We start from the raw sequence: 25,222 nt of genomic DNA on the forward strand, positions 1-25,222 counted from the left end.
AATCATGGGTCCTCTACCGGCACCACCTACGGCTCCTAGAACGCTTCCACCAGCGTTGTCTCCGCTCCATCCTCAACATCCATTGGAGCGCTTACATCCCTAACGTCGAAGTACTCGAGATGGCAGAGGTCGACAGCATCGAGTCCACGCTGCTGAAGATCCAGCTGCACTGGATGGGTCACGTCTCCAGAATGGAGGACCATCGCCTTCCCAAGATCGTGTTATATGGCGAGCTCTCCACTGGCCACCGTGACAGAGGTGCACCAAAGTAAAGGTACAAGGACTGCCTAAAGAAATCTCTTGGTGCCTGCCACATTGACCACCGCCAGTGGGCTGATATCGCCTCAAACCGTGCATCTTGGCACCTCACAGTTTGGCGGGCAGCAACCTCCTTTGAAGAAGACTGCAGAGCCCACCTCACTGACAAAAGGCAAAGGAGGAAAAACCCAACACCCAACCCCAACCAACCAATTTTCCCCTGCAGCCGCTGCAACCATGTCTGCCTGTCCCGCATCGGACTTGTCAGCCACAAACGAGCCTGCAGCTGACGTGGACTTTTACCCCCTCCATAAATCTTCGTCCGCGAAGCCAAGCCAAAGAAAAAGACACTCAGGGGTTTTGCTCTACCCATACCAGACCTTGATGCAGCCAGTCAGCACATTTTAATCCACACATCTGCAGAAATTTGCCAAGGTTACTGATGTCATACCAAATCTCTGCAAACTCCTAAGGAAATAGTGCTAATGTGTTTTCTTCACAATGTTATTAGCATGTTGGGTCCAGGAGAGATCCTGCAAGATGGTGACTCCCAAGAACTTAAATTTGCTTAGCCTCTCCACCTCCGATTTCCCCAATAATCACAGGATCATACACCTCTGGTTTTTCCATCCTGAAGTCAACAATCAGCTCGTTGGTTTTGGTGACATTGAGTGTGAGGTTATTGTTGATGCACCATTCAGCCAAATTTTCAATTTCCCTCCTGTTTGCTGACTTATGGCCCTTTTTTGTACAACCCACTACTGTGGTATGGTCAGTGAATTTGTAGATGATATTGTTGTACAGAACCACACAATCATAGGTCTAGTTTTAGTAGAACAAGGGCTAAGACTGTTACCCTCTGGTGCTCGGAAATAATGGAGATTGTGGAAGAAATGTTCTTACCAATCCTCACTGATTTGTGGTCTGGCGGTGAGGAAATCCATGATCCAATTCCACAGTGGGGTGTTGCGTCCCAGGTCTTGAAGATTGCTGATCTATTTTGAGGGGATGATGATGTTAAATGCCAATATTTAAAGTACCATATTAAATTTAGTATTGCCATGTTTACTCAGATTCTTGATTCATTTGGTCAAAGGTTAATTTTTACCTTTTGACTATGATACTATGGAAGTGTTTAAAATTAATTTAAAGGTAAACAAATTTAAATATACAATCTGTAATTTTAAAATATCAGGATTACTCCCTGTGATACATGCTAGCCAGACAAGAATAGGAAAATTTACTGTCAAATGTGTGACTAATGAGCTGTTGTAAGGGGAGGGCTTCAGATATATGGATCATTAGGTTCATTTCCAAGGCAGATGAGACTTTTATAAGATGGGTTTCATCTAAATAGAAGGGGCACCAATAATTTTGCAGGGACGTTTTCCAATGGTACCTGGACAGATTTAAACTAGCATGGCAGGGTGGTGGAAACCAGAGCAATAGATCAGTAAATGGAAGAATTGAGAAGTCAGTATAGGTTAGGTCAAGTAAATCTAAAAGGAAGGACAGTAAAAGGCAGGTAAATGAACAGTGTGGGACTGATAAACTGAAATGTATTTATTTCAATATAAGTATTATTATGAATAGGAACTTAAAAACCTAGATTAGTGCATAGAATTATATTGTGGCCAGTGGAGAGACTTAGTTGAAAACAGGGCATGACAGGCCGCTCAATATTCCAGGATTTAGATGTTTACAATTCTATAAAGGGTTGTGAATGAGGTAGGGGAGTTGCACTACTAATCAGGGAGAATGCTGCAGCTGTACTTAGTTTAGGACATCCTGGAGAGCTCATCCAGTGAGACGTGGGTCGAGGGCTGTCTCTATGATGGGATTATATTATGCCTCCCCATAGCCAGCAGGAGATAAAGGAACATGTACCAATACAGTCAGGTGCCAATAACCTCTCCTCAGCTGGATCTACCTATCACATGTCAGCTTTTGTCCCTTGGCTACCCCTTACCCCATTGGAATGACGATCGGCCCTCTACAAGTTCAGAATGTTGACTATTTCCTTCCATCTATGTGGCGTAACTCACCAAATTCCTCCAGCAGCTCATTTTTCTTCCGTTTTCAACATCTGAAGTTTCTTGAGTCTCCATTTTACTGCTCCACAGCAAAGTCTCTTCAAGTTTGCATCCCTTGAAGAAATGTTCCATCTCTATGACAATGGTTATGTGAGACCCTATCTTACTCCTACTGTTCTTCAGCCACATTGTTACCTTGACTCTCTGTCACAGACGTGTGCCCTTCTTCAGTACTTGGCTTCTCCTATCTGGCAACCATTTCCCCTTTGATTTGGTTGCACTCTTCATCTTCCTTTCTTATCAGATTTCTTCATTAGCTCCACTAATCACATGATGCTTCTATTGCTGTCTCCTTCTTCCCTCCCCCACCTATCTCTCAATCAACCCTCCTGACCTGGATCTGCCTATCATTTGCAAGCTTTTGCCTCACCCCTCACCTCGTATCTTCATCCAATTGTCTTCCCTCTACTCATTCAGATGCTATGAAAGATCTTAACCCAAAATATCAACTATCCATTTCCCTCCACAGATACTGCCTGACTCACCGAGTTCCTCCAGCAACACGTTCTTTATAGTAGTGGGTGACTTTAATTTCCCCAATATTGACTGGGACTTCCATACTTCCAGAGGCTTTCATGGGGTAGAGGGCTCAGTGACGATGCACTATCAATTTCTCGAAAGGCTGGAGTTACTGAACAATAGGCTTTTATTTACAATAAACCTGAAGGTTTATCCTGTGCTGTGGCCCAGGCTTTCTGGGGAGGGGTTATGGTGTTGAGCCTTCATAAGGTCAAGGAGGAGGAGCCATGCATACAGTCACAGAGCATGGCGGAGCCAGATAAATAAGCATAAAGCAGTTCACCATATTCACCCCCTTGTTTTTCAAAAAGATTTTGTCCAGCGGAGCGACGTGGAGCACAAAGTTTTACAGGTTAAGTCTGTCCATGGTCTGGTTTTCTATTATGACCAGTGGAGAGTCAGTTGCTGTACTGTAGCTAGTGTTGTTGGTGAGTCCTGGACCTCCAGCGTGGTGTCAACCTGTTGGAAGCATAGCAACTTGACCAAAGTGACTGGGGCGGGGATAGGTTGGGGTGCAATGATATGCAGTCAGTGTCCATGAAAGGGGGGTGCTATTTGGTGGGGTGCGCTCCTTGGTGACCTGTGCATGTGAGGTCCAGGATGGAGACAGTTTCCTCGTGCCCATCCGGGTAGGCCATGTATGCATATTGGAGGTTCGCATGGAGGAGCTGGATCCTTTCGATTAGTGAGTTGGTTTTATGGCCCCTCACATGCTACCATAGCAGGACTGGCCCTGGGGACATCAATCAGGATGGCAGTGTGGTACCTGACATGAAATTCCTGGGGAAGGAGAAAATTTATTCATTAGGGGTAGAATTGGTGGCAGTACATAACAGTTACCTGATTGCATTGAGCACTTTGGGAAGATCCTCCTGCCAGTGAAAGACTGGTAACCCCCTGCACTTAAGGGCAAGGATAATGGCCTTCCACACAGTGGTGTTCTCCCTCTCCACCTGGCTGTTCCCTTGGAAGTTATAACTGGTGGTCCTGCTAGTGGCGATACTTTTGGCTAGCAGGTATTGGTGCAGCTCGTCGCTCATGAACGAAGACCCCCAGTTGCTGTGGACATATGATGGAAACCCAAAAAAGGTGAACAGATTGCGCAATGCTGGTCATGTCCAGGCAAAGGATGGCAAAGGAGAAATGTGAATACTCATCGATCACCATTCGGAATTATATATTGCGGTTAGTGGAGGGAAGGGGGCCCTTGAAGTCCAGAATCAGGTGTTTAAAAGATCTTGTAGCCTTTACTGTGTGTGTCCTATCTGGTTGGTATATGTGCAGTTTGCACTCCGTGCAGACCCGGCAGTCTCTGGTCATGGCTCTGACATCCCCAATGGAGGATGGCAGGTTTTGAGAGTTGATGAAGTGGAAAAGACTTGTGACATTAGGGTGGCAGAGGTCATTATGGAGGGTTTTAAGGTGGTCTGCCTGTGCATTGGCACATGTCCCTCAGGACAGAGCAACTGGGGTTTTGTTGAGCTTCCCGGGCCTATCATAATTTATAGGTGGAGAGTTCGATCCTCAGCCTCAAAATTTTATCATTCTTTATCTTACCCTTCTGTTTGTTGTTAAACATAAATGCCATGGCCCATTGGTCCATGAGCAGGGTAAAACATCTGCTGGTCAGGTAATACCTCCAGTGCTGCACATCCTTAACTATTGCCTGAGACTCTTTCTCAATGGAGGAGTGTCGTACTTCAGGCACTTGGAAGGTATAGGAGAAGAAAGCCACAGGCCAACCTGACTGATTAAGGTTGGCAGCCAGGGCGAAATTGGATGTGTCGCTTTCCACCTGAAACGGAGACGTGTACATTACAGCTTTAGCGATGTCTTCTTTTATGTGACTGAAGGCTGCATGGGCTTTGAGGGATGCAGACTTGATAATGGGGCAGGCTTGGTCTGCATAATTAGGGCGTAGTAGGAAAAGAATCCCAGGCACCTTTCAGGGCTTGAGACTGTGGGGGAGGGGGCACATACGGTTAGGGTCAGGGCCAATGACTATATTCTCCACAACACAGACAAGTATCGCTAGATGAGAAGTGCAGAAAACACATTTATCCCTGTTGTAGGTTAGGTTTAGGTATTTGGCACTTGTGAGAAATTTCTGGAAGTTGGCATCAGACGGGGACACTGAGGAAGTGGTAGAGGTGGCCATCTGCCTCAAAGACGGTGAACTGGCAGACCTCCGTGCAGATGGGGAGCTAGTGGTAGGCGGATTTCAGATCGATTATGAAGAACATACGATATTGGGCAATTTGACTGACCATATCTGCAATGAGAGGGAGGGCTACTTTGATCTAGTACCACAGAGGCCAGTGTCGGTTCATGGTCTGGCCCGTGCTGACTCATAGTCTAGAAGAATGATGGTGGTGCCCCTGCAGCGGCATAGTCATCCCAAGAAGTTGGAGGGATCCAAGATGGCGGCCTCCATGTTGTGGCATGGTAGTCTCCAAGAGATGACAGTGGCCAAGATTGCGACCCTCATGCTGCGCACGTGGTGGCACTGGGACTGGAAAGTGGCTATGATCAACATACTACCATGTAGTGTCCCTTCTTTCTGCACTTCAAGCACATTGTGTATTTCGGCGGGCATCGATTTCGGGGGTGCTTTGGTTGGCCACAAAAGTAGTAGTCCTCCTGGGAGACCGTGGCTGTGGTGGGCTCATTCATCAGATGTGGTAGCAGACTGCTGGCCTGTAAACCCATGTTCCAAGATAGAGGCCCCCTGTGGACCCAGCGCCATTCACCAAGTAAGCTTCCATATTATGAAGGGCCATATCCAGCAACTTCATGAGGTCAATCACCCCTTTTAATTCCAACTTACTCTGCTCGAGTATCCTCTGTTGCACATAGTCCGACCTGACTCATGCAACATAGGTGTCCCAGATTATGTCTTCCATGTTTTGGATGGCTGACACTAACTGGAAGTTGCACACTCATGCGAGTCCACACAGGGCACGGAGAAACTCGTCTCTTGATTCACCTGGTCACTGTCTGCAGGTAGCCAGTATGTGCCTCATTGACTTTCTCCTGGTACTGGTGCTTGAGTATGTTCATTTCCTCCTCGTACATTGAGGTGTTCCTGATTATCAGGAATACTCAATGTCTGACCCAGAAGAGTAGGTGCAGCTTGTTTGCCTCCGTGGCCATGATCCTGGAGGAATTTTACAGAAAGCCTTCAAAATAATGTAGCCAGAGTTCAAAGCAGTCTGAGGCTCTGGTGATTGTGGATCGATCTCCAACTTATCAGACTTCAAGAATTGTTCCATCGTTAGCTCAACAAATTTATTTACAATAATTTTTTCTATCAATAACTCAAAAGGCTGGGGTTAAAGAACAATAAGCTTTTATTTACAGTAAACGAAGATCATCCTATGCTGTGACTCAGGCTTTCTGGGGAGGTGTAATGGTGTTGGAGCCTTTTTACAGGGTCAAGAGGGAGGAACCACGGGTACAGTCACATAGCAGGGTGGAGACAGATAAATGAGTGTACAGCAGTTCAGCACAAGTGGTTAGAGCACTATCTTGTAAACCAGGGGTTCAAGTTCATTCCTTGCTGGGGCCTCATTTCTGTGAGGTGCACTTGACAAAGTGGTGACCCTTTGTTTTCCTTACAGTAGACAAAGTTAAAGAATTTCATGTATGTTTACATTCTAAATATAGTATAACGTCACAATAATGGAACCTTTACCTTTAGATATTCTCACCAGGGAAGGGGACATACTGGACCTCATATTGGAAAATGAGCCTGGATTGGTGATCAAAGCTTCAGTGGAAGAGCATTTGATCATAATTCTATAAGATAGATAAGATAAGATAATAGACCCATACAGAAGGGAATAGGTCCTACAGCCCAATTAATCCATGCCAATCAGGTTAACATCTGGCTGATCATATTAACTGTAATTGGTTCATATCCTTCTAAAACCTTCCTATCCATACGTCTGTCCAAATAACTCTTAAAAAGACAAATGATACAGGGGTGATTTGAGGGGAACTTAAACTGAGTGGATGCAGTTTAAATTCCCTGCGTATTAGGATGATGCAGTCAGTCATTGTGTTCAAAATTAAATGTGTATTTACTTGAGGAAAACAATTTGTGAACTCTCAAGACAAAGAGAAGGGAATGAGGCCAACTGGAATGCTCTGCATAAATATGATGGGCCAAATTGTCTCTAACTGTGCTGTAGTAATTTTTTGATCCTATCACCAACCAGCTGAATGCCAGTCTTTCAATAAAACTACAGGATGGGAATATCAAGCATCATTTTGTTGGATACTTAATGGAGTTTCTCTTTGGGTTGCAGGGGCCAGAGGAAGCAATACACATTCGGAAACTGGCACACCTGACCAACACCAACCTAGCCAAACACATCCCTCCTTTACAGTTGGAGCACAGGTTGGTAGTTACAACTTTACACGGATCCCAGATCATCTGCATTTGTTTCTGAATGTATGCAAATTAATTTGTTTGTAAGACATCTCTATTCAAAATATTGCACATGTGCCTTTCACAACTGATTGTGCTTATTAGTTAAACAGGATAATATTTCTACAAATGCATTATCACTGTACATATGTGAAGCAATGATGTAGATTTGTTTCTGCTAACACAGGCAACCGAGTGTCCACCTATTTGTATCAGGAACTGCTTGTCCTCATTGAGTGTTTGTCGATCAGTTCAAATGACAGCCTTTCCTTTGGTACTACACTTATCTATTGAATTCACCAATAGCTACTTTCATTTGCCCTGAATACCCTTTTTAGCACCTCTTTCTATAATCCACAGATTGGAGCTTGGTTATTCATCATCATTTAAAACACCAAGTTGACACTGCATGGGTGGTTCATGCCAGTTCAATATGGTATACTTTGGGAATGATGTTATTGCATGCATGCTTTACTTCATTGTACTCCAAAATCAACATTAGACTCCTTGCCCACAATGTCAACTAGCTCAGCAATTCTCAACTTTTTTTTGGCTCTGGCCCCATTCAGACTCAGCTCATCGTTTATTAGCCCTATCCCTATGAAGTAGTCAAGTTTTGGTTTCTTCTGTACATCTCTCCTCCCAATTACCTTGATTGGGGACAGTCAAGGCTGATATAATCCTTTACGACTTCTCATCTTCAAAGTGAGCAGATATCACATTTCCATCAGGAGATTTGGAGCCTTTGATTTCTGTCAGATTTCTAAGATATTTCATGCATCAAATTTGTTTGGTCACAAACAAAATAAAAAGAGCTTCCCCTTTTTATTCAGTGACTAAGTTAAGCAAAACATGTATATTAAGCTAAACCTCAGAATAAGACAATGGCCATTTCATTTTTTTCATATTTCTACTGTGATAAAAGTGAGTTACAGTTAAAAAAAAAAACCCTGTTATCTGGAATTCAAGCAACTGGCAGCCTCAAGGAACTGGCAAAAAAAAAAATCAAGGAAAATAAAAGGTAAAAAATACGTAACATTATAATATGCAAGAACTCAGAGTAATCCCATCAACACCATTTCACCAATTATTTTCATTCAGCTGCTTTGTATCAAATGCTTATCAACTCTACCTTAATTTTCCTACAGCCTACTAATAATTTATATATTAGCCAATTGACCTACCAATAAACATGTCTTTGGGATGTGGGAGGAAACCAGAGCACGAGGGGAAACCCTTTCAGTCAAAGGAAAATACATGCAAACCTTGCATAGATAGCATGGGACAGCAAGATCAAACTGTGAGGCAATATCATTGCCTATTTGAGATAGAGGTAAGAAACAATTGATTTTTTTTCACAGAATGGCAAGTCTTTGGAATTCTTTACCATATTGAGTGGTAGGGATGGAGTCCTTGGATATATTCAAGGCAGAAGTTGACAGATATTTTGCCTATTCTGGAGTAAGGATGTTTCAGGAGAGCATGAGGAAAATAATTTGAGGACAAGGTTGGTTCAACCATGATTTTATTAAATGGTAGAATAGACTCAATAGAGGGATTGGCTTACTGATTCCTTTGTTCCTTGTATTTCTCTGTAACCATCAAATTATGGCTCATAGTGTTCCTCTGTCAATCAGAATCACATAATAATAAAAATAATATAGATTGAAAACTTTTTAAGATTTGAGATTGAATGGTGGCATTGTTATATTGACAGGATTCTGGGGACATTTATCCATTATTGTGGAATGGGAGACCCATTTTTGAATCAGCTTGAACCAATAAATATATGGCATTCCAGTTTGAGAAGCAGCCAAACTCATCTTGCACTGAGAACAATTGAATGCTTTGAGAACTGTAAATGAGCTAAGCACTAGGTCTACAGCAATAAGGAAATAGAACAAATATAGGACAGTAAAACCCCTGGTATCCAGCACCTTTAGGGATTGGTAGATGCCAATAGGTGTATTTTTCGATTGTTTAATTCAACTAATATAGTTGAATTAAGAATAAACAGTTTGAAAGTCAAAAGTACTATACTGTTTTTATACTGAACAAACTTTACTTGCATGAATATATCAACCTTAATGCACTTTATTTTGAGTCACATTGTTTGAATACATTTAACTGTCACTGAATCTGCAGATTCCTCCCCCTTCACCAAACCATCCGAAAGACGAAGAATAAAATTATAGATAATTAATACTCCCCCCCACCCCACCAAGTTTACAGATAAAGCATCTGACCGGGCAACTTACTAAGCAGGAATAAGAGAGTCAACCAACTCTTCATCCTGGGAAACACCATTGCTTTTTCACAATGCTATGAGCACGCCACATGCTGAATATTTGCTTCCATCTTCACCAAAGGTTTATGTGTTAATTCAGAGAACATTTACTTTTACAATTTTAAACTTGTGTGTTTTTAATCTATTATTTTGTTCTTATTTATTTTAAATTTTAAAATTTATTTCTTCAATTTTTTTTTTGCCAGTTGCTTGAATTCTGGATACCAGAGGTTTTTCTGCACCATTACCTTTGCAGCTCCATTTTTTGTCATATTACAGTTTTGTTTCTAAGCTTTTTAACAGTTTCCCAGCAATTCATATTGATTTCACATGACAGGATATACAAAATTTAATTGTTACGAGCCCAGAGGATTCCAAAACCCAGCAGCAATAGAAATTCACCAAGACAATGGTTACTTAAACAAAATTGCTTTTAATTTTCTTTAAACATAATGACAAGATCAGACTTAAACTTATTACTATTAACTTAACTCCTTCTATACATATGTATGTAATAAGTACATGTTCAGGAAAGTTCTTTGTTTCACAGTCCAATCTCACTTCTCCAAGTTCACCGGTATAAGACAATTCTCATACTGTGCACAGAATTTAACATTTATGAATTTTCACCAGACTCTGGTGCTTAAAATTAAATGGTTACTGCTCAGGAAGGTTCTTGTTGGTTTCAGAGAGAAATTTGTTGCTTGTTGGACACACTCCAACTGATTTCCTCCGATCAGTCACTTCAGTGTCTTGCTGAAGAAACTTGCCCCATCAGGGTTTTCCAAACGATAACCTCTTCTTCCAGGTCACCACAGAGTTCCTCTTGTTTCCTTCATTTCAGGAGAAACACTCTAGCCAGCCATTTCCTCTTGTAAGGACTACAAGGGTTTTTCAACAAGCCTATCAGCTTTCCTACTGTAGAACTCTCCCTCCCTTCACCCCCCTCACTCACACTCACACTCACACTCACACTCACACTCACACTCACACTCACACTCACACTCACACTCACTCACTCACTTTCACTCTCTCTTTCTCAGAAAAAAATCCTGGGTTTTTTCCCCCCTTTCTGCTTGTAAAAATCAAAAACCTCTCCCAAGGCTCCAAACCCAATCTTTGAAAGATCTTGTCAGTATTTCTGAGCCTGGACTTTATTGCCCATGCACAATAGATCAGCATTCTTCATTGCTTTTGAAAAGCCAACCAGAGCCTCAACGTTGAGCGTCAGCAAAGCTCTTGTATTTTAAATGAGATGTCTTTTGTGAAGTGTTAATCTGTTTGTGAAGTGACCCACACTAAACCCCCACAATCTATCTCTTTTAAAGACATATTTATCCATAACCATACTAATATAACCCATAGCACAATTAACAATCTGGATTTCAGCCACAGCATAGCAATGTGCAGAGGGAAATAACTGCATGAAATGATGCCAATGCTGAATTCTCAGTGCTTCGAGGAAAAAAAACAATTGTTGAAGTTTTTTAGCTGGTAAGTTGCTGATCTGCTCTGACCCTTTTACTGAACATACAGTTGACATAGTCAATTCAAGGGCACCAATGTTAGTTTTCTTTATGCCCCTTTAGTTTATTCACACCATTTGAGATATCTCAAATCTGGCTTCATTTGAGAGATTGGGATATTTATTTATATTTTAAATTGTTTTCTTGCCATTAGTGAGGTATCTCAAGAGATGGATGGTGATGTAATTGTGAGACAAGTCACCTGCTCACCAAATGAATTCCAATTTTAAGTATTACCTTTATGTATATCAGCAGGATGGGAAAAATCTAGAAACTTGTAATAAGACTCTTGACAGAAGACCAAAATCCAATGCAAAAACAAAATACCCGACAAAATATTTACCTTGGGAACTGAATATATTTACAGAATTCTAGAAAGTTTGTGAGCTGAGCTGAGATTAAATTCCAATCAATAAGAATAATGTTTAGTAGTTCAGATTTAGATTTCATACAACCCTGATATTCTTTTTTTCCTGCGGACATGGCAGAATTATCACTTGTTGGAAGTGCAAGAAAAAGCTGTACACAACATATGTATTTTAAAACCAATATAGAAATGTAAACAAACTGGCTGTGGAATACAGAGAGGAAAAGAATCAATAAAGTGCAAAAGTAAAAGTCCTTAAATTAATCCCTGATTGATTTTATTCTTGAAGAGTCTGAGGATGGAGGGGTAGCAGCTGTTCCTGAACCTGGTGGTGCAAGTCTTATGTCACTTAAACTTCTTTCCTGATGGAAGCAATGAGAACAGAGATGTGCGGGGTGGTATAGATCCTTGATGATTGCTGCTGCTCTCCAACAGCAGCGTTCCTTATAGTTGTTCTCAATGGTGGGGAGGGTTTTGCTTTTGATATCCTGGCTGTGCCCACTATCTTTTGCAGGTCTTTTCATTCAAGGGTATTGATGTCCCCAAATCAGGCCTTGATATGAGGACAAGGTAAGTATTTTGTCAGGTATTCTGTTTTTGCTTTGGATTTTGGTCTTCCGTCAAGATTCTTATTACCATTTTCTAGATATGGGCACATTTTCCACCACACATCTGTAGAAATTTTCCAAGGTTTTGATGTCATGCCAAGCATCCACAAACACCTGAGGAAGTAGAGGCATTGACATGCTTTCTTCAAGACGCCATTGGTGTGTTATCTCCAGGAACAATCCTCTGAGATAGTGACTCCCAAGAACTTTAATTTTCTCACCCTCTAGTTGACAATGCAGTCTGCTTTGGACATGTTCTTCCTGAACTCTATTCCAAACCCTTGCCAACCACAGCCTTCAAAAACATTAGGAATTATGAAATGGATCGTTTTTCATTTTTAAAAATTTATTCCAAAATTATACATAATGATGCAGATAGAGGCACTGGAAGAAGTGTGGTAAAGAACATCTGTTATTTTGGGTGAAAGTACAACCCAGCTCCAGTCTGTCCAATACCACGGTTAATCTATCAGATGCTCGGGAGAAATTTACTGAATAAAAAAAACTAGATTTTCATCATTTGTTATGGGTGATAATGTACTGCTGCAATTTACATCCTTCAGAGAAGTTTAATAAGCTATTTCCAATCTATCTTTAATGTTTTCATTTTTTACTTGAGCGGACCAGATTTTCTGGGGCTCTAGAAATTGACCAAAGAAATGAAGACTAGTTTGAAGTGTCCAGGTGGTACTCAACCAATCTTTGTCCTCTCTAAAGAAACCCTCGCTTATTGTAGCTAACATCTTCCTTCCTGCACCATGTTTAACTAAGGACATGAAGGCTCAGGCTGATTGACACTGGACTGTCAAGATTGCGAACTAGAGATGCCAATAAACAACAATGGAGATTAAATTAGCAATCCTCAACATGTGCAATGTCAAACACATGACATGATGTGTAAATGCCTTGCAATACAATACCAAAATCAAGACAAATGTGATGTTCATTCAAGAGTGTAGACTGCAACACCTCAGGAACTTCCAGAGGTGGTTGCTATGGTGGCCTTGTGGGTTGTCTGTATGGTTGGGAGGGAACAGTTGTCGTGCATCCAGACAGGATATCCTGCTGCGGGGAGACAAATTCGTAACCACCTGGTCAATATCAGATGGCTCAACCTGGTCTCAGATAGACTTCCTCTTTATGTCAAAGGCCATCAGAGTGAGAACCACTGAAGTCATGCAGGTGTTCTCTCTGAAAACTGCCTCTTTAGCACCTCATGTCACCTACAGGAGGAACAGAAGGCATGCAGAGGAACATGGAAGATGAACGTGAAGCTGTTGACCCCAGGGAACATAGAAGAACTGAAGAAGGAATATGCAGGTTGAAGAACCGTGAAACTCTGATTTCCCAGTGAACTGCTGGGAAGTGACCAAGAAGAACATCAAAAGGTTCCTTCTTCTCAGAGGTTTTCAGAGAGCAAGACAAAGGCAGAGGGAACTGCGCCAATTCCAGTCTGACATGCAGCAACTCCTCCTTCTGTAGACGAGAGGAGTGGATGTGAGAGAGGAATTCCAAGTGGTGAAGAGCAGGCAGGCTATGCAATTCACCTCAGAGACCTCCAAAATCATCTTCTGATCCAGAGTTCGCGTAGTTGGGCAGGATGAGATGTGCACATACTTCTTCCAAAAGGATCACAGAGGGAGCTCTGTGATTCACAGCCTTATGGAAGAGGACAGTTCAGTCATCCTTGCAGAAGGGCATACAGAGGATCAATAGAAAAAAGCTACATGTACAAGAGAGAGAAATGTAAAGAAAGAAAGGTAAACAAACTGACCATGGAGTACAGAAAAAAAATATTTAGTAATAAATAATGTGCCAAGTAAGAGTCCTTAAATGAGTATCTGATTGACTCTGTTGTTTTGGAGTCTGATGGTGGAGGGGTAGCAACTGCCCCTGAACCTGATAGTATGAGTCTTGTGGCACCTATACCTCTTTCCTGATGGCAGCAATGAGAACAGAGCATGTCCCGGGTGGTGTGGATCCTTGATAATTGGTGCTGTTGTCCGACTGCAGTGTTCCACGTAGATTTTCTTGATGGTGGGAACGGTTTTTGTCCAAGTTTTGTCTGACATGTACTGGGCTATGTACATTATATTTTACAGGACTTTCTGATCAGAGAACTTTCTCAGAGTTCATCCTCAGCAGTGGCATTACAGAGGAAGCTCTCTGATCTATGGGCTGTTCCTGGAGACACCTACAGAGACAGACATCCAGAGCTGCTAGAAGATCATCAACCTTTGGTTGGCCTGAAACTAGCTGGTCTCTCATTACACTGAGATGTTGGTGAGGGAATGCTGCCAACTAGCACATTTCAGGCTACAGGAGCACATGCTCCTGTATGAATTGAGGCTTGGTGCAGACAATCCAAGGGCTGTAGGGAATGACCACAGTCTAGAGTCCTTCTATCATATTGAGAGGCAAAGACTGAAGGGAAGCCTCTCAAATAATTAATATTGGTTGTCCTTCTGTTCAAAGAAAACACACTGTTGAGCAGTTTGTCTGTGGACTCGAAGGTAACTTTGCAGTCTCAATCTGGAAGCACAAAGTCTAGCACAATGGGGGCACTGGAAGTCCATTTTTTGTAATAACCATGGCTGCTGCTTTGTGCACCGTTCACGGTTTTCATCAGTTTTTGGCAGCGCCCATCTTTGAAACACAAGGTTTGCCAATGGGATCTGTCAGCAGCCGCAGCTTCTAGTTCTCTTGGCTGGATGCCACAGTAGCATAGAGTTTCATTCACAGCGTCTTTATAGCGCTTGAGTGGATGACCTTGAGGTCTCCTTCCAGTCTTCAGTTCACTATAGAGCAGCTAGTGAGGCATACGATGGTCATCCATTCTGATGATGTGTCCCATCCACCGCATCTGGGCTCTGATAATCAGGGACTCAATTCTTGTGGACTTCGCATGACCCAAGACTTCCAGGTTGGAGACATGGTCTTGCCAACGGATGCCAAGGATAGAACAGAAGGCACACATGTTGAATTTCTACAGTTGTTCGATGTGACGTCAGTTCAGACTCCAGGTCTCGCATCCATATCAGAGAGAAGAGATTACCACAGCTCTGTATCAGCTTTGTGGAGATGCGAACGTTGTGTTGATTGAACACTGTGGTACGCAGCCTCCCCAGAGCCTGGTGGCCTTGGTGATCCTGGAGTCAATTTCTTTGTCCAAAGACCCATCGCTCGAGATTATGCTCCCCAAGTATTTGAAGCTGTTTACATTTGTCAGTTGGGTGTCATCAACAGTGATTTTTCGTACTATGATGTTTGTGTTTGGCAGTACTTCAGTCTTGTTCAGGTTGATGGTCAGGCCAAAGAGCATAGCAGCATCTGAGAATTTGTTCATCATTAACTGGATCACTATCTTTGTGCACCAAGAGCATGCAGTCATCAGCAAAAAAGTGTTTCTTGAATGACTGTGTCGAGACATTTCGTCCATGTGTTCAAGCAGTGAAGGTCAAAGAGGGAGCCATCCAGTCGGTGCCTGATGTACACTCCTTCCTCCAAACCTTGGACAGCACGTGACAACTTGCAACTGAAGAACAGATTGAACAAAATGGGAGCAAGTACAAAACCCTGCTTCACCCCATTAGAAACAGCAAATGCAGCTGATGTGTCACCACTGCAGAGGCCCTGTCCTGTCATTCTGTCAAGGAGCAGCTGAATCATTTGTATAAATTTCCTTGGGCATCTCTAACATCTCAGGATGATCCAGAGAACCTCCCTGCTTACAGTGTCAAATACCTTTGTCAGGTCAATGAATTTAGAGTAAAGAGGCTTGTTCTGCTCAATATTCTTCACTTGAACTTGTTTCACAGTAAATAACATGTTGACTGTACTCAGTTCTGGCTGAAAGCTGCACTGCGCCTCCAGGAGATTCCTTTTTGAGTCAGTGACAAGTCTGTTCAGGAGAATGCAGGTGAAAATCTTGCCTGCAATGGACCCTTGTAGTTTCTGCAGTTTGATTTGCTTCCTTTATTTTTGTAGAGAGCCACGAAGAGGGCATCGTGAAAGTCATCAGACATCTCCTCTGTGATCCAGATGTCTTCCAGGATGTCTGTAATGCGTTTGAACTTAGAGCTTTGTTGATCTCAGCAAGAATACCATCCTGCCCTGATGCTTTATTTCAATTCATCTGTGAGATCGCTTTATTGATCTCATCAGTTAAGGCCGATAGGTCTAGGTTATCCAGGATTTGCTGCTGAGGGATGTTCTGTAAGACATCAGGATGAACTGTCAACAGCCTATTGAGTAGATTGGAAAAGTGTTCATCCCAGCGGTTGCAGTGAAATGAGATTTACTGGTGATGTGTTATACTGATGGTTGGCTCCACTCCCATCTACCCATATATAACCCTGGTTTCCTGCCTAAACACAGAACCCTTCTGAAGACCACTGTAAGACCCTACCCTCAGTTACAAGCTAATAAAAGCATATGTTCTCCCTCCAGTTGTGAGAGCTTTTATTCACACGACAATTTTATTAGTTTACTCTCTATACGATGGAAGCACTACTGAAGCCAGGTACACTGCTGATAGACCTTCTGTCCCCCAACGCAGCTGAGGAGTTCACGTTCTGGCTAGACTGTTTCCATCTCTACGTGAACGTGACCAGAGATGTCTTCCTCACCAATGAACTCAGAAGGTCAGTACTTGATTTGAGGATAGGAACTGCACTATATATGATGCAGCCATCGATGCTTGAAGGCTAGGTACCTGAAGTCGCAAAGCGAGGTCCGAGTAAGACACTGACTCGCTCTACATCACCAATGGCTGAGACAGACCGTCGATGACTACCTGCTGGATCTGTGGATGCTTGCCAAGAAGTATAGGTATGAAACAGCTGCAGGCTGCATTTGTGAAAAAGAACAAATCCAAGACACTCTAGTCGCGGGGGTCTGCTCGAGGTACATGAGGCAGCGACTGATTGAGTCGGGTAAGAAGGACCTGTCTAGCCACATTGAACTGGCCAAATCATTGGAACAGACCAAGCTTGAGAACGATTACCTCAAACCCAGCGAGCTCGTTCACCCAGGTGACCCCTTCCAAGGAGTGGCTGCTCTCACTACCCCACCCCTAACGGCTGTCGCTTCCTATATTAGTAGGGAGTGCTTTTTCTGTGGCAAGAGCCAACATCCCCAATCTCATTGCCCGGCTAAAGACTCTGTGTTCCAGCTGTGGCAAGAAACGACATTGGGCAAGGGTTGACCACGCAAGGGGAAGCCCAGGGAAGCCCTCGGCCTGCACCGTTCCCGAATCCAAATCCAATTCCAGCCCCAAGCCATCTACCCCAAATTCCCCCGAACCCACTTGCTGCACTACATATTGACAGAGGGTAGCAATGAGGAAACAGAGTGTAAAGGCTTGGCGGTCATCATCGTCAGAGGAGGAAGGAGGGTGGCCATCTTTCCACACCATGAGATAGATGCCATCTTACCCGTGGGCAACCCAAGATGGTAGGGGCTGCTCGAGTGAGGAGTATGGAATTTCCAGGATCCTAGCCTCGATGGCTCTAGATCAGGACAGACCTCATCAGCTTGGCAACTCCATAGTGACTGTGAAGACCCTAAATTCTGCAGGAAGGGGTGAATGCAGTGAACTGAGATTCACTAGTGGTGTGTCATACTGAATACTAGCTTTGCCCCCATCTACCATATGGCTTCCCATCCAAACCCTGAGCCCCTCTGAAGACCACTGTAAGACCATACCCTCAGTTATAAGCTAATAAAAGCGTATGTTCTCCCTCCAGTCATGAGAGATTTTATACAGCAGTTTTTCAGTCATCCCTGGTCTCTCATCAGGCTTGACCCGTCAGATGACAGCAAGGGGGAGTATCCTGATTTAGAAGGACCATAAACTGACTTTATGGTGCTAAAACATTCTCTGGTGACATGCATGTCTGCATAGTATTCCAGCTGGTCAGCCTTCCTCTGCCACCACTTGTCCCTCATTTCTCGCAGTTCAGCCTGTACTTTAGACTGCAGATGTTTAAACTTGTCTTTCTTTGAATCAGTTGGTGGGTCATTTTGCCATTCTTGGTTCTTGGCCCAAAGGACTGCTGAAATGGTCTCATGGTTTTCATTGGTCTCAAACCAATCTTAATGTACTCTGGTTTTCATTCAAGTATTGTTGTTGCAGTCTGCATGACAACATCTTTGAACTGGCTCCCACAAGTGGTGAATTACTGGAAAGCTTTTCATTAACTACATCTTGAAAATGTTGGACTTGACCTGGATCTTGCAATCTGTTGATGTTGAATGACATTCTGACAGTCTTTGATTGTTTATGATGCAGAGGCTATGTGCAGGTTGAGGGCTGACTGAATCAGCCTGTGACCTGTTCAACACTCAGCACCTCGCATGGCCCAAGTGATGGTGACGTCTTGAAGGTCACCCTGGCATAGTCAAGTAGGTGCCAGTGTTTGGTCCTAGGATGCATCCAAGTTGTTTTGTACTTGTTTGTAAGTCTGTCGTCATGCTAAGTGATGCAGAGTTTGTGCTCGGCACTCTTACTTAGAACCAGCAGGCCATTACTAATTGGTTTTCCCACTCCATGTCTCCCAAGGATTCCATCCCAGTTGTCACTATCTTTCCCCTTTGAAGTCACCCAAGATGATGAGTTTGTCACTGGCAGGGGTTGTCCAAATAGTCTGGTCCAGGTTCTCATAGAAACTTCCCTTGTCTTCGTCTGAACTCATGACAATTTGTGCATAGACACTGACAATGGTGATATGCCAGGACCTAATGACAGTAAAGCAGAACTTCATGATACATTGATTCCAGTGGGTTGGGTAGGGATGTTCTCAGCAGAGCAGTTTTTATTGCAAAACCTACTCCTGTTGTCAGCCCGTGGTTTTCCTTTCCAAAAGAACGTATATCAACTCGCTGTTTCCTGAAATGAACCCTCGTCTGCAAGCCTGGTCCCACTAAGTGCAGTGATGTCAATGCGATAATGGTGAAGTTCAGCACCTGTGAGTGCTGTTTGTCTTTCAGGCCTTGCCTGAAAGGCATAGAGACTTTGTCTCTATCCAACAAGGTGCGGACATTCCAGGCTCCAAAAATTAGTTTTCTTTTATGTTGACCACTAAAGAGATGATCTGCCAGCTGTGGTTAGCTGGCCAGATGCTGTTGTGGGGCAGACAATGTTTGGGGTACTTTCCCCAAAGTGAGGGTGACCAATACTGTCCTAAAAAAAGAATGCCCGGTCATCCTGGATACTGCTGGATATCTCTGCTGCCCCGGGTACAGAGACGAACATCCATTGATCCAAAGGCTGCCGATGTACAGGTTTGTGAATACAACTACCAGTGGTTATCTCCACCTGTTGCATCGCCATTCCCCCATCACCGCAGGACTTAATGAGTTGGGTTAACTGAATCACACAATAGAAACCTGTGTGTGATGGAGTTTTAAGTGGAACAACTGTTGCACAGGGATGATCCCACTCTCAGCAAAAGAGACCTTGAAACAGTGGCACAGGTAATCGTTACGGCTGGATACTTCTCTTGCTGTATTGGATGACCAGGACGTCTAAATGTCTTGTGCTCTTAGCACTCCACAATGCCTGTTGGGCCTGTCCTCTTGACCGTAGGACTATTAATTGGTCTCTTCTGCTCAATCCACCAGGACCAGACTTCATACACTGAGGTGGATAGATCCCCTAAATCACCAAGGGTCGAAGACCCATCGGATACTCAGCCCCCTCCCCACCAGAGGTGCTACCCCTCCCTATACACCCCCTCAAACAATAGAGGGAGGAGTAAAGGCAAGGAGCCATAGTAATTAGAAAATGTAGGTCACAAGGTACATTGATGGAAATATATGGTTTATGACACTAAGCCTATGAAAAGGCTTTATCTTTTATTAATACATATTGTGAATAAAGTCTATTTCTGTGGAGAAAAAATTTTGTGGCTTGTACATAGATGATAATCTGAGCAATATCTCCCTTAACATTGTGAAGGAACAGAGAGACTTTGGGGTCCAAATGCATGCAGCTCTCAAGGTTGCCACGCTGGTTGATAGGATAGTTAAGAAGGCCCATGGGGATGCTGGGTTTCATTAATAGGTGAATTGAGTTTGAGTTGAAAGGTCATGTTTGCAACTCAACAAATATTTGGTGAGAACATAGAGTATTGTGTTCAGTTCTGGTCATCTCATTATAGAAAGGGTGTGGAAGCTATGGAGAGGGTGCAGAAAAGATTTACCATGATGTTGCCTGGATTGGAAAATAAATCTGATAAGGAAAAAAAAGGCAAATAAACCAAAAAAGGTGACTCAACTGTGGATAACAAGGGAAATTAGAGACAGCATTAGGTCCGAAGAGAGAGCATATCAATTGGCCAAAAAAAGTACCACAGCTGAAGACTGGGAGCAGTTCAAGATGCACCAAAGGAGGACAAAGGGATTAATCAAGAGAGCAAAAATAAATTACGAAAATAAGCTTGCGGCAAATATAAAAATCAACTGCAAAAGCTTTTATAAATATGTCAAGAGGAAAAGATTGGTGAAATCCAGAGTAGGTCCCTTGCAGTCCGAATCAGGGGAATATATAATGGGGAATAAGGAAATGGCAGACCAATTAAATTCTTACTTTAGTTCTGTTTTTACAAGAGAGGATACAAATAACCTCCCAAGGATGTTGGGAAACATAGAGACTAATGCAAGGGAGGAACTGAAAGAAATCAGTATCTCTAAGGACATGGTCTTGGGGAAATTGATGGGATTGAAGGCAGATAAATCCCAAGGGCCTGATAATCTACATCCTAGGGTACTTAAGGAAGTGGCCATTCAGATAGCAGATGCTTTAAGAATTATTTTCCAGAACTCAATAGACTCACGATCAGTACCCATGGATTGGAGGGTAGCTAATGTTACCCCACTATTTAAAAAGGGAGGGTAGAGAAAAAGTGGGGAATTATCGGCCGGTGAGCCTTACATCAGTAGTGGGCAAAATGATGGAATCCATTATTAAGGATGTAATAGAGGAGCATATGACTAGCAGAGAAGGGATCGGACGGAGTCAACATGGATTTACAAAAGGTAAATCGTGCTTGACAAATCTATTGGAATTCTTTGAGATGGTGACAGGTAAAATAGATGGGGGAGAGCCAGTGGATGTGGTGTTCCTGGACTTCCAAAAGGCCTTCGATAAGGTCCCGCATAAACGACTGGCTTCCAAAATCAAGGCTCATGGGATTGGGGGAAAAGTATTGATGTGGATTGAGAACCGGCTGGCAGGTAGAAGACAGAGAGTTGGGATAAATGGCTCGTTTTCTGAGTGGCAGGCGGTGACCAGTGGGGTGCCACAGGGATCTGTACTGGGACCCCAGCTGTTCACAATTTACATTAATGATCTGGATGAGGGGATTGGATGTAATATCTCCAAATTTGCAGATGACACTAAGCTAGGAGGGGTTGTGTACACGGAAGAGGGGGTCAGGAAGCTCCAGTGTGATTTGGATAAATTGAGGGACTGGGCAGATACATGGCAAATGCACTACAATGTGGATAAATGTGAGGTTATCCACTTTGGTAATACAAACACCGGAGGGCAGATTACTATTTGAATGGCAATAGATTAAGAGATGGGGAAGTGCAGAGAGACCTAGGGGTACTTGTACATCAGTCTCTGAAGGCGAGCATGCAGGTACAGCAGGCAGTTAAAAAGGCAAATGGTATGTTGGCCATCATATCAAGAGGGTTTGAGTATAGGAACAAGGATACCTTACTGCAGCTGTGCAGGGCCTTGGTGAGACCACACCTGGAGTATTGTGTGCAGTTTTGGTCACCTTATCTAAGGAAGGATGTTCTTGCAATGGAGGGAGTGCAGAGGCGATTCACCAGGCTGATACCTGGAATGGCAGGAATGACTTCTGAGGAAAGATTGCGCAAATTGGGATTGTACTCCCTGGAGTTTAGAAGATTGAGAGGGGATCTCATAGAGACATATAAAATTCTGGCAGGACTGGACAGAATGGATGCAGATGGGATGTTTCCAATGATGGGAATATCCAGAACCCGGGGCCATGGTTTGAGGATAATAGGCAAACCATTTAGGACCGAGATGAGGAAAAATTTCTTTACCCAGAGGGTGGTGAATCTGTGGAATTCATTGCCACAGAGGGCAGTAGAGGCAGGTTCATTAAATCTATTTAAGAGGGAATTAGATCTATTTCTTCAGCATAAGGGTATTAAAGGTTACGGAGAGAAGGCGGGGACGGGGTACTGAACTTTAAGATCAGCCATGATCTCGTTGAATGGCGGAGCAGGCTCGAAGGGTCGAATGACCTACTCCTGCTCCTATCTTCTATGTTTCTATAAGGCAAGGTTAGCAAACCTATTACTTTTCTCTTTGGAGCAAAGAAGGATGAGAGGAAACTTAATAGATTCTGAGAGGTATAGATAAGGTGGACAACTAGTGCCTTTCTCCCAGGGTGGGAATAGCAACCAGGGGGAATCTTTACAAAGTGAAGGAAGGAAAGTTTAGATGAGACTTCATGGGAAAAAAAAATTACAGAGAGAATTGTTGGTACCTGGAATGCCTTTCCACGGATGGTAGTGGAGGCTGAAACATGAGACTCTTAAACAAGCACATGGATGAAAGAAAAATAGTGGGTTACGAGGTGGGAAGGGTTTAGATATTTTATTTTTGGTAGGAATATATAGATCAGCACAACATCAAGGGGCAAAAGACCTGCACTGTTCTATAAGATTCTATGTTCTCTATCAGTTTTTCTGTTAAACTGCTCATCTCCTCCACCGAAAGCCCCAGTAATCAGCAGACAGAATTAAAAATTAAGACTCACCTGTACATTGATACTGCAACCAACATAAGATCTAGTTATTTTGAAGCAAAACAGGAGGTTATAGACAGTGAAGATTGTAGATCTACCTGTGTACAGACAATTTCCATAATTTTTAACTTCAAAAATCAGGGCCAATGCTTCGCATTTTATTTGAGAACAGTTTTGCTCACTGGCCTTCTCCATCCACGGACCAGTGCAGGAGAAATCACTGCACTAATAGATGCATCACAAACTATTTAGATATTTTAAAAGTCTAAAACCAGGGTCTTCTCTCTTATCTGTCTACTATCCTTGAATACTTTGTACCAACCTTTCATCAAGTTTTATTATTATGCCCTGAAATAATCCTAAATTAAAAAAAAAACAAACAGTTATAAGAAAAGATAGAGATGTATAATTGTAATCAAGTTTTACTTGGAGACTGCACCTAATTCAACTTGGTGGGAGATGATTGTTGGATCTAAATTTGGGGAAAAAAATGTGGCACCCTGACAAGGTTGTGAATAAATGAATATCTTGAACAAAGTATTAGATGAGTTAAATTTAATTTGATTAATAATTGCTGAAGAATCAGCACATATTCTACCATCTAATTTTGGCTCTAACAGTTGTCAGCAGAGCACAATGACTTTGTTCAACTTGAGAAATAATGTTCAATGTTTGATCACTTCAGTTCTTACTCAACTTTCTCAGAGCTCAGAATACAATGAGTGGTTTGCATTCCTCTTAACTCACATTTTGCAGTCCAGCTGAAAATTCTTAGATACTTATCATGTCATCTTTTGACAAGAATTTTGGCCCCCATTTCCCAAGGACCTGAGTAACTGATACTTATTGTGTCAAAAAATGACTATTGTAACAAATGTTTCCAAGTGATGATTTGGAAAGATCTTGATAACCCAGAACCATAATACTATGTTCACAGCCAAGAACAGATTGGCTCCTGTGGTGAAGCTTATATGGAAGTCTTGTTCAAAAAGAGAGCAGCAATCTGTCACAGCCTTCTCTGCTAATGCATCTGGAATGCCATACATGGACTGATCATGCACTTTTTTGTCAAGACTAAGAATAAATCAGACATCTCAAATACATGTTTTCAGGGAGAGAAGGATGGTGGGAAGGTCTGACTATAAAAATATTTTTTCCAAAGATACTATCTTATTCTAATGAATTAAATGCAAATATTTACATTTAAAATTAATAAAAATTCACCTTCTTCCCTGTATAGTCATTGCACTGATCCCAAAACCATTATTTACCAGAATTTCAAACTATGGTAACTTCACCCCATCTTTCTGGTGTACTCTACAGGCTATTTAAGGCTAGATTCAACATCAAACTATAATTTCTTGTTCAGCCTTGTATCTGCCATTTATATATCATCATAAATAGCCTCTTCTACTTTGAACCTTAGCAATTCCCTGAAGTCTGAATATCAGTAAAATCTGAAGCTGATGAATACGTGATTGTACCATTGCATAAATCCAACGTTTATCTAAACTTTACAGGCCATTTTATGTTCTTGCCAAATCAATAAAACTGGAAGCATAATTCAATGAACCTTTTAAATGCTGTTCAACATTATATCCAAAAACTAAACATTTGTATGTGAGAGTTATGATTATAATAAGATGTGTTTTCCTTCAAGAATTTCCAGGAAAAATCCAGCTACCACAATTAAGAATGTTAACATCCATTGACACTAATAATTTCTGAATATGTTTTCATAATCATTTCATACTAATTAGTTGAATATGCTGACAAAATATATTTAGTAATTCAACTTGTTTTTTTGGAGTGATTAATGCTGATCTTTGCTGACTCTTGTATTAGCACCACAACCCCACTATAATTTTGCAGATGCTCAGGTCCTCGTGTGCTGCTCATGTCACAATGTAGACCCTTCTACAGCAGGCCACAAATGGCAGATGAGTCCAAGAGTAGTTAGTGAGGGTGAGGACAAGTTCTGCCAGCCAATGGAGGGTGCACTCTTCCGGCTGGCGGAACGTCCTCACCCATGATACCCCCTCCACCACCATCTTTCTCTAGCTAGCAGAATTTGTCCTCACCCTCAATAACTTCTCCTTTAACCCAACCCACTTTTCATCTCCTCCACCTTCTGGAGCTTTTGCTTGTCGTTCAGATCCTTATACCTGTCCTGGTGTTTCGTTTCATAGTGTCGCTGTATGTTATATTCTTTAACTACAGACACGCTGGCTCCACACACAAGACAAACAGGTTAGTCTTTTAAAATGATGAACATATAGTCTGCCTCCCACCTGTCTTGAAAGGTCCTGTTTTCTGCCTTTCGTTGGGCCATTTTTCGT

The 25,222-nt window shown here is 42.5% G+C and overlaps 1 protein-coding gene across 5 annotated transcripts in view; it reads left to right on the forward strand.

The window, feature by feature from the left end:
• pou6f2 (POU class 6 homeobox 2) overlaps nucleotides 1-25,222 on the forward strand; it is a 652,592-nt gene that overhangs the window by 279,716 nt on the left and 347,654 nt on the right. For all 5 annotated transcript variants that reach the window (XM_069920652.1, XM_069920651.1, XM_069920654.1 and 2 more), the window contains one exon: nucleotides 7,181-7,272. In XM_069920652.1, coding sequence (XP_069776753.1) covers nucleotides 7,181-7,272 — 92 coding nt within the window. The remainder of the gene's footprint in view (nucleotides 1-7,180; nucleotides 7,273-25,222) is intronic.

This window comes from Narcine bancroftii, chromosome 2, assembly GCF_036971445.1.
Source record: "Narcine bancroftii isolate sNarBan1 chromosome 2, sNarBan1.hap1, whole genome shotgun sequence".
Taxonomy (NCBI): domain Eukaryota; kingdom Metazoa; phylum Chordata; class Chondrichthyes; order Torpediniformes; family Narcinidae; genus Narcine; species Narcine bancroftii.